Below are 15,556 nucleotides of genomic sequence, written 5' to 3'. Positions count from 1 at the left end.
AAATAAGCTTTAACTACCTCTCTCAAACATTAGAGAAGACGTCCCTGGAAGGAGCCTCTTAAACAGTTTCCCATAAACTCAAGGCGACCTCGGATATCAAAATGCACTGTTTCGCATTGCAATAGCCATTTTTACACTTACGAATTATGGGGGGGGATAGGGTTGCTTGTTTTCCTAAACGATCTTTTTCGATTCCAACAGGTACACTTGCTCATATAAAAATCGTGCATTATCCCTTTCCTGACCATCAGCATCCACTGCCTCCTGCGTGCAAGGAACTGAAAATGGAAAACCATATACACCGGGCCTAACGAACAAGAATCTGGAGAAGACGAGAAAGTGTCCAATAACACTGACCAACCTCCTTTTGGCAATTGGTGGTCTGGACTCGTCTTTTGGGGATGAAAACGCCAGACTCTACATACAACAATGCTCCTTCCTGCCCGCCTCAAGAAACGCTAGCAAAATCAAATGCAGGCATGATGAGTATGCAATAACGGCAACATAAGATCATGACAGTAATAACAGCAGGGTTAATTGACTTACCCCATTCCACATACTCCACGATATTTTTCTCCCGTCTCAGTGGGGAATTATTGCATTCATCATAAAGACAGATGAGAATATCCAGCAAGGTCTCCACACTGAAGCACTGTCCATTTGTGTTAGCCGGCCCATCCAAAATAAATTGCTCCAGCTGTTTCAGACGAACCTCCCCAGACATTTTCGGTCACCCTTTCAACAACTATTTATTTAAAACTAATCTCAACAGCAGGGGCGTCGCTACGGGGGGCAACGGGGGGCGAGTGCCCCCCCAAAAATTCGGTTGCCCCCCTTTACCACCCCAATCACTAAGTCGTTGCATTCCACCGCGGCCCTCGCCGCCGTTTCCTCCTCCTCCCCCTCTTCTTCCTCCTCCTCCACGCCGCCCCACTAGCAACGGCCACTGCAGACACTCAAAGAGCCGCAGCAGCTAAGGTAATGGCTACGCCGCAACCCCTCCTCTACTGCGATGCACCGGTCCAGGGCGAACTCAACGTGGGAACGCAGCCGCACGCTGGCACGTCCCCGGCAGGCTGACGTCATACAACGTCTCTTCGCTCCGCTCCCTTTCCCTTCGGGCTGGGAGGTGTTCTGCGCCGCCGTAGTTCCGCCCATCTCGTTAGCGATTGGACGCGCGCTGAGACTGCGTTGCTGCGGTCACTAAGGGCGGAAAGCATTTTTTTTAGTTGTTGTTGTTCTGGGAATGGAGAGAGGAAGCTTCATAGCAGATAGAGGGGCAAGCGTGTCCTGCAAGTGGAACAGGATAGTTGTATAGAGAGGGCGATTGATATGTAAAATGGCTTGTGATTCATGGGGAATAAGAAAGAGGCGAGGTGCTTTCTCTGCTCTGCTCCCTGGGCAAGCTCCACACTCACTGTTCAGCCTATCCTCATAGTACTTAAACAGGATCTGGCACTTTAATTAGCGGTCCCCATGAATGAAACTATTTTGGGGATTGAGATTGCAAAAGAATGTCTTGTTTTTAAACATGAAAAGCGTTTTCTGCTTGATCGAGCCTATGGCCTGTCTTTATGTGTACATTGCCTGAACTGTTATTGTGTTAACAGTATTGTGAGTTTTAAACTTATGTATGCTATTGTTTTCTGCATTGGAAAAAAAAAATAAACATAAATATACCAGACTCCCATTTAAGCTTTTCTCTAAGCGGTTGGCATGCAAAGGAGACAAGCCAATCTAATGCTAAAGAACTATAGTGACCATCCAGTTTTCTCATATGTCAAACACCCAACAGCGCTGGTTACAGAATCGCGCCTGATTCAGCTAAGATAGGCAGCTGAAATCTAGGCCCAGAAAACCCAAGAGCCCTAGCCGCTTTAGCCTTTCCTCATAGGGGAGTCATCTCATCCCTTTTATCATTTTCATCACCCTTCTCTGTACCTTTTCTAATTCTGCTATATCTTTTTTGAGATACAGTGACCAGAATTGCACACAATATTCAAGGTGCGGCCATACCATGGGGGCGATACAAGGGGCATTATAATCTTTATTTTCCATTCCTTTCCTGATAATTCCTAACACTTTATTTGCTTTCTTAGCTGCCGCCGCTGCACATTAAGCTAAGGGTTTCAACATAACCTCAATGATGACACCTAGATCCTTTTCTTAGGCAATGACTCCTAATGTGGAGCCCTGCATCAAATAGCTATAATTAGAGTTTTTCTTTCCCACATGCATCACTTTGCACTTGCTCACATTAAGGGCTCCTTTTACTAAGCTGCGGTAGCATTTTTAGCGCAAGCTGAAGATTAACGCGTGCTAACCTCCGCGCTATGCGGAAAAACTAACACCAGCTCTATGGAAGCGTTAGCGTCTAGTGCGCGCAGCATTGTAGCGTGCGCTAAAACTGCTAGCACAGCTTAGTAAAAGGAGCCCTAAATGTCATCTGCCATTTTGATGCTCAGTCTCACAAGGTCCTCTTGCAATTTTTCACAATCTTGGTTGAATTTAACAACTTTGTCATCAGCAAATTTAATTAACACATAAGTTATTCCCATCTCTAGATCATTGATAAATATGTTAAAAAGCAGCAGTCCCAGTACAGACCCCTGGGAAACTCCACTATTTACTCTTCTCCATTGAGAATATTGACCATTTAAAACCTACTCTTTCAACCAGTTCTTAATCCATAATAGGACATTACCTCCTAACCCATGACTTTCTGATTTCCTTAGAAGTTTTTCATGAGGTACTTTGTCAAATGCCTTTTGAAAATCCAAATACACAATAATCAACCGGCTCACCTTTATCCAAATATTCATTCATCCCTTCAAAGAAATGCAGTAGATTGAAGGTAAAATTTCCCTTGACTAAATCAATGTTGACTTTCTCTCTCGTTAATCTATGCTTATATACGAGGGCATTTCAAAAAGTAACAGCAAATTGAATATTTTGAGATATATAATTGCACCAACTTCTTTACTCAATTGGGGAAAAAAAGTTTTTGGTTGAAACACCCTTGTATATGCTCTGTCATTTTGTTCTTTATAATCGTCTCTACCATTTTGCCTGACACCAAAATCAGGCTCACTAGTCTATAATTTCCCTGATAATCTCTGGAATCCTTTTTAAAAATCAGCTTCACGTTGGCCACTCTCCAGTCTTCTGGTTCTATGCTGAATTTCAAAGAAAAATTGCTAATAGCTGTGCAAGTTCATTTTTCAATTCTATCAGCACTCAGCTTAAGCAGCCCTACTGAGTACAACGCTCACACATATACACCCACATTGGAACAAAAACATTTACAAAGAAGTGGAGAAAAAAAACTCAGTTTGGCTTCATAGGTTTAAAAAAAACCTCCACTCTTTATGAACAGATTTCATCAAATTCAATCTTCCATGTGAAGTCACAATACAGATAAAGTAGGGACTGTAGCATCCTGGAAGGAACGCCCCTTATTGATGCAACACAACTACACATCTCCCTAGGCTCACAAAAATACCTACAGTGTAAGTGACCTACCTCAGGATGGTTTGTGTTCTTTAAAGTGCATCTTGATTAGCTGGTTAGACAGTGGTAGGACACCTACCGCCACCTACTGTCAGGATGCAATTTATAGAATTTGGCCCTTAAGGTCCCTTTTTATCAAACCATGGTTAAGCTTTTTACCTAAGGCTGTCGAGGTAAATACTCTGATGCTCATTTAATTCCTATGAGCATTGGAGCATTTACCTTACTGACCTGCGGTAAAAAGCTCTACCGCGGTTTGATAAAAGGAGCCCTTACAGTATATCAAAGCAGTTTACACTCTATTTCGGTTGTAAGGCAGTAGATCAAATTTAATGTCATAAATAACTCCAGCTATGGATGCTACAGAGGTGACATTCACAGCTCCTGGAGAAAGAGTCTTGACCATCACTCAGTGATTAGACCTAGTGGCCATATAGTCCACATTAGCAGAGCTCCAGCATGAGTCACAGTTAGTGGCCCTTTAGCCAGGGAATATCACTGGGCTTAGAGGAGAGGAATGCACAGGAAAAAAAACAAGGTAGGTGGGAATGAAGGCTCGTGGCAAATAATAGCCCAAAATATAGTGAATCCAGCTGACTTGGAAACCCAATATCATCAGGAAATAACTGCTGGGCCAAAACAACACATGGGAAAGTTGTTTAAAATTGTGAATGTGATCTGAAAGCCAAACAATTTCTAATGTTTTTAATCTTAATTTTTCTCCAAGACGTAAATCATATGTGTTAGGGGGATTAAGAAGATAATGGAGGATGTTTGTGAAGTGTTCATTTTTTCTCCGCTGTTTTTCATTCCATATGATTTGTCAATAACAATTAAGGGTCTGATATTCAAAGGGATTTATGCTCCTAACTTGGCCTTTTTTAAAAAAGTAGTCTTGTCACTAAGGGGCCTTTTTACCATAGAGCGATATAATCTATGCTCATTTTGTTATAAAACAGGACTTTACTGTGTGCAAAACCCAGAATGAATGCAGCACCTTGTGTGGGCTTTTTCTTTTTGTTGTTCATAGGTTGTCCAGTAATGTTCCCATTAGCATGTGGAAAAATTAGTATGTGGCCATTTTACCACCATGATGGAAATAGTGCTAGCCATTTTTTAGTGCAGATTAGTAAAAGGGCCATAAATTTAGGAGTCTAATTTAGGGGCTCAGCTTTTTTGAACTTTGACCCTAAGTAACCCCCCCAAAAAAAATTAAACATTTATAGAGTATAACGGCAAATGAGAACCAGGAAACCAATATAAAAGCCCTTTTACTAATGTATATTAGCACACGCTAAATGCTGCATGTCCTATTCTATACCTATGAGCCATGTGGTACCTAGTACAAGTGAATGTCTGTTAGCACAATGTTCTTCAACCACCGGTCCGTGACAGTGCCGGTCCACAGAAATTTCCTGCTGGAGCACATGCATCAGGCCCAAAACAGTGTTCTTCAACCGCTGGTCCATGGTGCGATCAATGCGGCGTTATCTTCAAGCTAGCTCCCTCTTCCTCACTGATTCGGTGCACAAAGCCACAGGCAGTTGCTCCTACGCGCGTCCTGCGCCTGAACTGGAAGCCTTCTCTCTGACATTACAACGTCAGAGGGAAGGCTTCCAGATGATGCATAGGACACGCAAGGAGCCGCTGCCCGCAGCTTTGTGCACTGCATTAGTGAGGAAGAGGGAGCCGGCCTGAAGATAACACCGGGGGGGGGGGAGGGGCGGTATAAAATGGCCAGGTGGGAGCAGGCCAGAAGGTAAGGAGGGAGGTAGACAACAAAGGTAGGGGGGAATGATTTTATTTTTTAATGATTTAATTATTTCAATTTTGAGAATTTACATCTGCTGTCAGTGTGCTTTGTGTAGTTTAATTTTGTGGTTAACCATTATGTGTTGTTAAAAAGATTATATTGTATATCTGTAAAAAATGAATGGAAAAAATAGTGTTACAATTAGTACTATTATGGGGGCGGGGTCTGGAGTGGAGATTGGGTAGAGATGGGCAGGGTATGGCCCACGACTTAGCCCAATGTTCTTCAACCGCCAGTCCACGGACTGATGGCGGGCCACAGAATAATTCTTTTATTTCTGCCGGTCCATAGGTGTAAAAAGGTTGAAAAACACTGTGTTAGCACACACCAGGGGCACAGCCAGACATGCCAATATGAGTAGGGACACACTATTTTGTCCCCCATTCCCCTTTGACCCCAAATTCAAATCAATACCTGAGCTGGAGGGAATCCCCAAGCCCCACTAGCTAAAGAGATCCTGCTCTAGCAGCCCAGTACACTCCTGTAGTAACTTGCTGCAGCCAGCAGCATTCTCTGTGGGCCACTACCACTAAACCAGCTTTCCTCCATGTGCAGGAGAGGGGTAAGCTGATGCAACAATAGCCTATAGACAGTGCTGCAGGCTACTGGAGTAGGATTTCATCTGGTGGGGCTTAGTGATCCCTGCCAGCATTAACAAGGGTGCCACAATTTTGGATGGGAGCAAGGCCTACCCATGGCAATGCCACTGGCATGTACTAAAATATTAGTAAAAGGTTCCCTTCTCAGTTTAATTTTTGTCTCTGTTCACTGTTTATATCTATTTTAAGTGGACATAAACTGTTACTCAGCTGATCTTAAATTATGCATCTAATAAGTAAAAATATCAGTAAAGATGACTTACATTGTTTAGCAAAGAATTTTGGTATACTGTATAACAAAACTTTATATCCTAAGGCAGCCTTCTTTTCCTTGCAGCTGTCAAAAATATGGTTATAATAAGTTAATTCCAACTTTTTTGAGTAATAATACACAGAAATGTCATGAAATATGAGACTGTCAGGGATTCTTCCTCAAGATGAGAAATATCTGGCAGATGTGCTTCTTGGCAGATTTTGTTCAGTAATGTCATAACTAGGGTTTTGGTTGACTTAAACAGATTTTTTTTTCTAACTTGAAGAATGTAAGTGTATAAAAGAATGGGTTGTACCAGCATTCTTTGAAACCGTGTCTTTAATGGTTTATATAGAACATTCAAAACTTGATAAGACCCAAAGAGGAAAAAAATAGTATGGAGTGGGGGAGGTGGCTTAGTGGTTAGAGCTGCTGCCTCAACACCCTGAGACTGCTCTTGTGACTCTGGGAAAGTCACTTAACAATCTATTGCCCCAGGTACCATGGTTAAATTGTGAGCCTGCTGGATCAGATAGGGAAAATACCTAAGAGTACCTGATTACTAATCAAAGAATTGTAAACTACTTTGAATGAATCTCTTCATGAAAAGGTGGTTAATAAATCTAAAATAATAATAATACCTGATTATTCACTGCACTGTATGCCTGCAACATCCTGTCTGACTCTGTGCATCATGCGGAAAAACAAAGAAGAACTGCAGACAAACGTACAAGATGCAGGCTATGTTTATTATATCAATTAATGATTGTTGTTAATGTTACCACCTTTAAACAAACCTAGGGACCCGACACGATCCATGTTTCGGTTAACATGCCTTCATCAGGGGTCCTAGGTTGGCACGGTATCAAATTAAACTGCAAACAGAAAAAGAACAATAGCCTGTATAGATTGAAGGTAAACGCTGATCCAAAATCTCTGGGTGAGCTTGCGGTGTTCAAATTCATAAACTGCATTTACATCTGACCCTACCAGCTTGTAAAAGCACCCATATCTGTTGTCATTCTCTTGTTACTCCCCTACCTCTCTGTGTTTTCCCACCTGAGTTGCATGTTTAAATCACTTTTGTCCTGTATGTCTGTCAAATTTAGATTGTAAGCTCTTTGAGCAGGGACCATCTCTTGCATGTTTGTTGTACAGTGTTGTATGTGTCTGGTAGCGCTTTAGGAATAATAAATAGTAGTAGTGTGAAACCACTGAGTGATTCTCTTCATGAAAAGGTGGTTAATAATAAATGTATTTACAAATCTACAAATACATCAATTCTTGTACAGTGTTCAGAGGACCCTTTCGTGGGTCTTTCCTGTGCCCTAAGGCCATTTTTACTGCTGAGTTAAAATGGAAAAGTTTCCTATTTTTTATTTTTTTTTTGTATTAATGGTCATGCGCTAATTTTTCCATTAGCGGATGAGCCCTTACCACTGCCCATTATGTAGGTGGTAAGGGTTCACGTACTAAGCAAGCACTAATCAATTAATGTGTGGCAATATAGTTGCGCTGCTTAGTACAGAACACACCTACTCTCTACCCCCAATATGACTCCAATGCCCCAAAAAAGTATTTTTGTAGCCCTTAGGTAGCATTTCCACATCCTAAAATTATCACAGGATGCTTCAGAATGTAATTTTTTGCTGCAGTAAGCACACATTAGTGCTTACCACAGCTTTGTATAAAGGCTCCAAAGAAATTATTATTATTATTATTTATTTCTTATACACTGCTATACCGTGAAGTTCAAAGCGGTTTACAATAAAGATACATTTTGTCAGTACATAGGATACAAGCGGTTTACAATAAAGATACATTTAGTCAGTACATGGGATACAAGGTGGAGAGAGTATAAGTTGGTCTCAAATCTTGAATTGGGATGGTGGCCAGGTAGAGAAGAGGGCCGTAGGGAGGATGAGGTGGGTTGGGAATTTAGAATTTGTTAAACAATCGGGTTTTCAGGGATTTTCTAAAGTCAGCATATGTAGTGGCCTTAAGTATTGGTTTTCCAAGCCATGTGTTCAGTCTAGCTGCCTGGAATGATAACATTCTATCTAGAAACTTTTTGTATTGGTAAGATTTCAGGGAGGGGTAATTGAATAGGTTTGTTCTGCGAGTGCTCTTGTTGGAACCATTGAGAGAGAACTGGGAGACTAGGTAAGCTGGAAGAATCCCAAAGAGAGCTTTGTAACAAATACAAGCAAACTTGAAGAGGCTCTGGATTCTACGGGTAACCAGTGGAGTTTCTGATAGTAAGGGGTTATGTGTTCCTATTTTTTTAAACCGTAGATTAGTCGGATCGCGGTGTTCTGAATTAGTCTCAGCTTGTTGAGGTTTTTTTTATAAGCTCCTAGGTATATGATATTACAGTAATCTAGAGTGCTTAAGATGGATGATTGTACTAGTAAGTGGAAGGACTTTTCGTCGAAGAATTTTTTAATAGTACGAAGTTTCCATAGCACTGATATACTTTTTTTAAACAATAGGTTTGTGTGATTTTCCAGGGTTAGGTGCTAGTCAAGGGTCACCCCCAGTATCTTTATGGTTTGGTCAATTTTGTATTCTCGACTCTGTAAGTGAATTGTATTTTCTTTTATCTTTTCGTTGGGGGATGCCAGGAAGAATTTGGTTTTTTCTGTATTGAGTTTCAGTTTAAAGGTCATCATCCAGGGCTCTATCTGATTTAGGATGTTGGTTAAGGAATTCGGATATTGTTCAAATAATGTTCAAATAATTGATTTTCTAAGAAAAGAGAGACCTATTATTTAGACTGAATCGAAATTTGAACGTTTACAAAATTAGATATGCATTGGAAATTCCAAAACACAGAGATTAAAAAATAGAGTTAGCACGTGCGCCTCTCTCTTGCTTTTATTTATTTATTGGGATTTATTAACTACCTCTATGAAGAGATTCATCCAAGGCAGTGTACAACAGTTATAGCTTGCTACAGACAACTTATATTGGCTGAAAATAACAATAATAAAATGATCAAATATAAACATAAAAGACAATCAATAAGAAAACTGGAGATAGGCAAATTAAATTCTAATAAAAACAATGAGATAGTAAAGTATCAGAAATATATATTAAAACAACAGTACATTAAGTTATATAAGAGAAATATGATAAATTGTCAGCAGAATAAAAATTATAACCATAATAGGCAACTTGGAAGAACATTTATGCTAACAGATGTGGTAGTCATGATGTCACTACAACACAAGTAAAAACATCTTAAAAAGGCAATATATTAAGACAGTCATAATATATAACTAAGATACAATGTTAGTACAATATAATGAAACATTAGTAGGCAGCCATAGTTGGGCAAATGCAGTTTAGATATATAGACACACAAGATGGATAATCAGTGGCATTGGGATAATTAAATGGGTATATAAAATGAAAATCAGATGATATGTGCAATTGAATAAGGTATATAAGGAGCTGGTCTCACTTAAAAGAAGGACATAGTACTACTCAAAAGGGTCCAGAGAAGAGTGACTAAAATGGTTAAGGGGCTGGAGGAGTTGCCGTACAGTGAGATATTAGAGAAACTGGACCTCTTCTCCCTTGAAAAGAGGAGACTGAGAGCGGACATGATCGAAACATTCAAGATAATGAAGGGAATAGACTCAGTAGATAAAGACAGGTTGTTTACCCTCTCCAAGGTGGAGAGAATGAGAGGGCACTCTCTAAAGTTAAAAGGGGATAGATTCCGTACAAACATAAGGAAGTTCTTCTTCACCCAGAGAGTGGTAGAAATCTAGAACACTCTTCCGGAGGCTGTTATAGGGGAAAACACCCTCCAGGAATTCAAGACAAAGTTAGACAAGTTCCTGCTGAAGCAGAACCTACACAGGTAAGGCTAGACTCAGTTAGGGCACTGGTCTTTGACCTAAGGGCCACCGCGGGAGCGGTTGTCTAGGCACGCTGGACCACTGGTCTGACCCAGCAGCAGCAATTCTTATGTTCTTATGTTTATCATCATCTTTGGTGGTCTGAAACACTGAGTTCCCTAAGCATTCTACCATGTCCCCCCCATGGGGGGATCATTTTGCAAAGTGGTAAGTCAGAGCTCCGCTCATGTGAACCATGAGTCTCTTGATGGTGAGGTGGTTGGGACATGGTTTGAATAGGGAGATGTATCCACTGCCCAAAATGCTGGTAGAGAATGTGTTAGTGCCTGGCTTTCTGGTTCTGTCGAGGCAGACATTGCTCACTGTCATCCAGTCTGTCAGCCTTACAAGGCTAGCTATCAGCATTTTCCATTGGCCTAACCAGCAAAGGCCTATGGGAAATTGATATTAAACAGATCTGACCCTGGTAATGTCAGTGCAGATAAACCTTAGGACTCCTGGACATTGAGTCTCAGAAAAGACATTAGAAAATTATCAGTGCTTAAGGTTAACAAAGAACCCCGATAGAAGGCTGTTCTAAGGTCCAATGCTTAAGGTAGAGAATGGCCCCAGCTGCAAGTTCTAAGACAGACAGGGGAAAATTCTGTAAAGGATGCCAGCAACTTAGGCATCCAAATAAATTGGATAATAAGCCTAATTAACAACTTTAACAAGCAATAATTGAAAGTTAGACATCCAAAGGCTGTGCACAATTCATAAAATAGGCATCCACAATATCATAGATGTCCTTTGGAAAAAGCTGCGCCTAACGGGTTAGTGTGGGTGTGGCTTTCATATGGACATCCATTTACAGAATTGCATGCTTCTCAGCATCCTAACGCGTCTATATTCTTGCCTAAAATGTAGGCATTGCAAAACCAGGTCTACTTTTGGGCGTTAGTTGGGTGCGAGTTAGATGGATGCAACTTAGGCATCACTTAGGCTTGCCGGAGGCATCCACATATAGATGAATGGGGCTTCTATTTTGGGGGGGGGGGGGAGTATAGAGGAGGACTCTGTAATAATAATGGAAAAAGATGTTTAATAATGCATTATTTAAGCAAAGCACATGAAAATATATATTTATATATTGCATACTAAACCTTCTATTGAAGTAGGTCTTGACAGACAAATCTGATCAATTTCTTTGACTGGGTGACCAGAGAATGTGTACTAGATGTGGTGTATTTAGATTTTATCAAAGCCTTTGACAGTGTTCTACACAGACATCTAATAAATAAACTGAGTGCACTCGGGATGAGTCCCAAAGTGACGGGCTGGGTCAAGAACTGGTTGAGTGGAAGGTGACAGAGGGTAGTGATCAATGTAGATTACTCTGAGGAAAGAGATGTTACCAGTGGTGTGCCTCAAGGTTCTGTTCTTGGGACTGTTCTTTTTAACATTTTTATAAACGATATTGCTGAAGGGTTGTCGGATAAGATTTGCCTCTTTGCAGATGATACCAAAATCTGCACTAGAGTAGACACCCTGGATGGTGTAAATAACATGAAGAAAGACCTGGCGAAGCTTGAAGAATGGTCTGAAATTTGGCAACTAAAATTTAATGCTAAGAAATGCAAGGTCATGCATTTGGGCTGCAAAAACCTGAGTGAAGAGCTTATGTGCACGACAGAAGAGCGGGACTTGGGTATGATTGTATGTGATGATCTTAAGGTGGCCAAACAGGTTGAAAAGGTGACGGCGAAATCTACAAGGATGCTAGGTTGCATAGGGAGAGGTATGGCTAGTAGGAAAAATGAGGTATTGATGCCCCTGTATAAGACTTTGGTGAGACCTCATTTAGAATATTGTGAGACCTCATTTAGAATATTGTGTACAATTCTGGAGACTACACCTTTAAAAACATAAAAAGGATGGAGTCGATCCAGAGGAAGGCTACTAAAATGATTTGTGGTCTTCATCATAAGGCATATGGGGACAGACTTAAAGATCTCAATTGTATACTTTGGAGGAAAGGCGGGAGACGTTTAAATACCTACGTGATGTAAATGTGCGTGAGTCGAGTGTCTTTAATTTGAAAGGAAACTCTGCAATGAGAGGGCATTGGAGTAATAAGAACATAAGAACATAAGAACATAAGAAGTTGCCTCCGCTGAGGCAGACCATAGGTCCATCCTGCTCAGCGGTCCGCACCCGCGGCGGCCCATCAGGCCCATTGCCTGAGCAATGGTCTATACCTATCTATACCCCCCAATCCCTTTTTCTTCTAGGAATCTATCCAAACCTTCTTTGAAACCATTTAATGTTTTCTTGTCTACAACAGCCTCTGGAAGCGCGTTCCATGTATCCACCACCCTCTGAGTGAAAAAGAACTTCCTAGCGTTTGTTCTAAACCTGTCCCCTTTCAATTTCTCCGAGTGCCCCCTTGTACTTGTGGCGCCCCTTAATTTGAAAAATCTGCCCCTGTCTATTTTTTCTATGCCCTTCAGGATCTTTTTTACAGAAAGGGTGGTAGATGCATGGAACAGTCTCCCAGAAGAGGTGGTGGAGACAGAGACTGTGTCTGAATTCAAAAGGGCCTGTGATAGGCACATGGGATCTCTTGGAGAGAGAAAGAGATAATGGTTACTGCGGATGGGCAGACTAGATGGGCCATTTGGCCTTTATCTGCCATTATGTTGCTATGTTTTGCTAATAATGGAAAATGAAGTTTAATAATGCTTTACTCAAGCATAAAACACATGATAAAATGTATTGCATACTAAACCTCATTCCCAAAGAACATAAGAATAGCTTTACTGGGTTAGACCAAAGGTCCATCAAGACCAGTAGCCCGTTCTCACAGTGGCAAATCCAGGACAGTAGTACGTGGCCAAAACCCAAAGAGTAGCAACATTCCATGCTACCGATCCAGGGCAAGCAGTGGCTTGCCCCATGTCTTTCTCAATAACAGACTATGAACTTTTCCTCCAGGAAATTGTCCAAACCCTTCTTAAAACCAGCTAAGCCATCTGCTCTTACCACAACCTCTGGCAATGCATTCCAGAGCTTAACTATTCTCTGAATGAAAAAAAATTTCCTCCTATTAGTTTTAAAAGTATTTCCCTGTAACTTCATCGAGTGTCCCCTAGTCTTTGTAATTTTTGACGGAATGAAAAATTGATCCACTTATACCCATTCTACCACACTCAGGATTTTGTAGACTTCAATCATATCTCCCCTCAGCCGTCTCTTTTCCAAGCTGAAGAGCCCTAACCTCTTTCCTCTTACGAGAGGGGTTCCATCCCCCCTTTATCATCTTGGTCGCTCTTTGAACTTTTTCTAGTGCCACTATATCTTTCTTAAGATAAGGAGACCAGAATTGAATGCAATACTCCATATGAGGTCACACCATAGAGTGATAGAGAGGCATTATAACATTCTTAGTCTTGTTAACCATCCTTTTTTAAATAATTCCTAGCATCTTGTTTGCTTTTTTGGCTGCCGCTGCACATTGGGCAGTAGATTTCATCATATTGTCAACAATGGTACCAAGATCCTTATTCTTGGGCGCTAACCCCCCAAGGTGGACCCTAGCATCCGGTAACTGTGATTTGGATTATTCTTCCCAATGTGCATCACTTTGCATTTGTCCACATTAAATTTCATCTGCCACTTGGACATACAGTCTTCTAGTTTCCTAAGGTCTGCCTGCAATTTTTCACAATCCGCATGCGTTTTAACAACTTTGAACAGTTTAGTGTAATCTGCAAATTTAATCACCTCACTCATCGTTCCAATTTCCAGATCATTTATAAATAAGTTAAGGACTATCAGAAAATTCGGGATAAATGGGAGAAAGAATTACAGCTTAATTTGAGACATTGGGATGTTGCCCGTACTATAAGAGCGACACCTGGGGTGACATCATGTCCATGATTAAGAAACACGTATTATAGGGTTACATTACGTGCCTATTATATACGAACACAATTGTTTTATAGTGGTGGTCTTCCTACTCCTTTATGTCATAAATGTGGGAGGGAGAGTCATAAATTAGGTCATGCATTTTGGTTTTGCCACATAATTCAGCACTTTTGGAAGCGAATAATAAATTATATGTAAAAAATAATTGGAAGATCATTGCGCTTTTCTCCTTCTTTCTTTATTTTGGATTTGTCAGAAGCTCTAAAGGAAATAGGGTGTTGTGTAGGAAAATGAGTCTCTTGGCTAGAAAATGTATACTACAATATTGGACAATCCCTGATCCTCCGAGGTTTTGGCATTGGCGGAACCAATTACATCAGTTGGCCATTTGGGAAGCAAGAAATGCTGGAATTATAAGAAAGCGAAAGATGTTATTTATACAAATTTGGGATTCATATTTGCAAGATTTGCATCCTAAGGGCCGTAGTGCGATTTTAAGTTGGATCTCTTAAGTGGGCTTTTATTTAGTTAAATTAAGAGTATCATTGGGTAGAGAGTACTATTGGGTGGGGAGGGGTGGGTGTGGAGAGGGATAGTAAAGGTTCAAACACATATAGATAAAGTGGGGGTTTATTGAAATTGGAATTTGTCTTTTATTATGTATATTATATTATAATAGTTGATGCATTATTGATGTGCTTTGATGTTGTATTCGTTGATGTTTGCATCAATAAAAAAACTGTTTGAATCTATAAATAAGTTAAATAGCACCGGTCCCAGTACAGATCCCTGCAGTACTCCACTGTTTATTCTCTTTCATTCAGATATATTACCATTTAACCCTACCCTGTTTTCTATCTGATAACCAATTCCTAATCCACAACTGAACTTTGCCACCTATCCCATGACACTTTAATTTTCTCAGGAGCCTCTCATTTGGAACTTTATCAAAAGCTTTCTGAAAATCTAGATACACTATATCAGGGGTGCCCAACACGTCGATCGCGATCGACCAGTAGCTCAGGAAGGCAATGCGAGTCGATCGCGGAGCCCATCCCGGGCTCCGTGATAGACTCGTGTTGCCGTCCTGATCTACCGGGCCAATCAGCCTTCCTCTCCAGTGTTCTCTCTAGGGCCTTTTAGCTGGGCGGTCCGCCCAGCTGTCATCTGCTGCTGCCGCCGCTGCTGAACATAAAAAAAAACGGCTTGGAGATTTCAGCCCATAGCGAACTTATGCTCCGTGGCTCTAACGTGTGCGTGCCGGCTTCCCTTCTCTTCCCTCCGAAACCGGAAGTTATGTCTGGGTGGGGGAGAGAAGGGAAGCCGGCACGCACATGTTGAGAGCCCTGAAGCAAGCGTTCGCTACGGGCTAAGGCAGGAGACAGGTTAGTGAAGCATTTGCTCTTCTTGCTGCCGGGTCCTGCCTACTTTCTGTTTCCGCGAAGGCAGGACCTGGCAGCATTTCCCCCATTAGGTCGATCGCGATCTTGGGCCAATCAGCCTTCCTCTCCCCGACGGCAGAATTGACGTCGGGGAGAGGAATGCTGGTCAGCCGAAGCAGGGAGAGCTTGGGGTGGCGTCGGCTTTCGGGCCTGTTATTGGTGGC

At 41.3% G+C, this 15,556-nt stretch overlaps 1 protein-coding gene across 2 annotated transcripts in view; it reads right to left on the bottom strand.

Moving 5' to 3' along the window:
* Window positions 1-1,022, bottom strand: part of CDC42BPA (CDC42 binding protein kinase alpha) — a 488,866-nt gene extending 487,844 nt beyond the window's left edge. The window contains exon 1 of one of the 2 annotated variants that reach the window (XM_033938547.1): window positions 547-1,022. In XM_033938547.1, coding sequence (XP_033794438.1) covers window positions 547-724 — 178 coding nt within the window. In that variant the 5' untranslated portion in view covers window positions 725-1,022. The remainder of the gene's footprint in view (window positions 1-546) is intronic. The other variant, XM_033938546.1, reaches the window with a different exon arrangement.
* Between the last annotated feature and the right edge of the window lie 14,534 nt (window positions 1,023-15,556).

This window comes from Geotrypetes seraphini, chromosome 3, assembly GCF_902459505.1.
Source record: "Geotrypetes seraphini chromosome 3, aGeoSer1.1, whole genome shotgun sequence".
Taxonomy (NCBI): domain Eukaryota; kingdom Metazoa; phylum Chordata; class Amphibia; order Gymnophiona; family Dermophiidae; genus Geotrypetes; species Geotrypetes seraphini.
The sequence above is the reverse complement of the archived record's forward strand: the minus strand, read 5'-3'. Positions and strand labels throughout refer to the sequence as shown.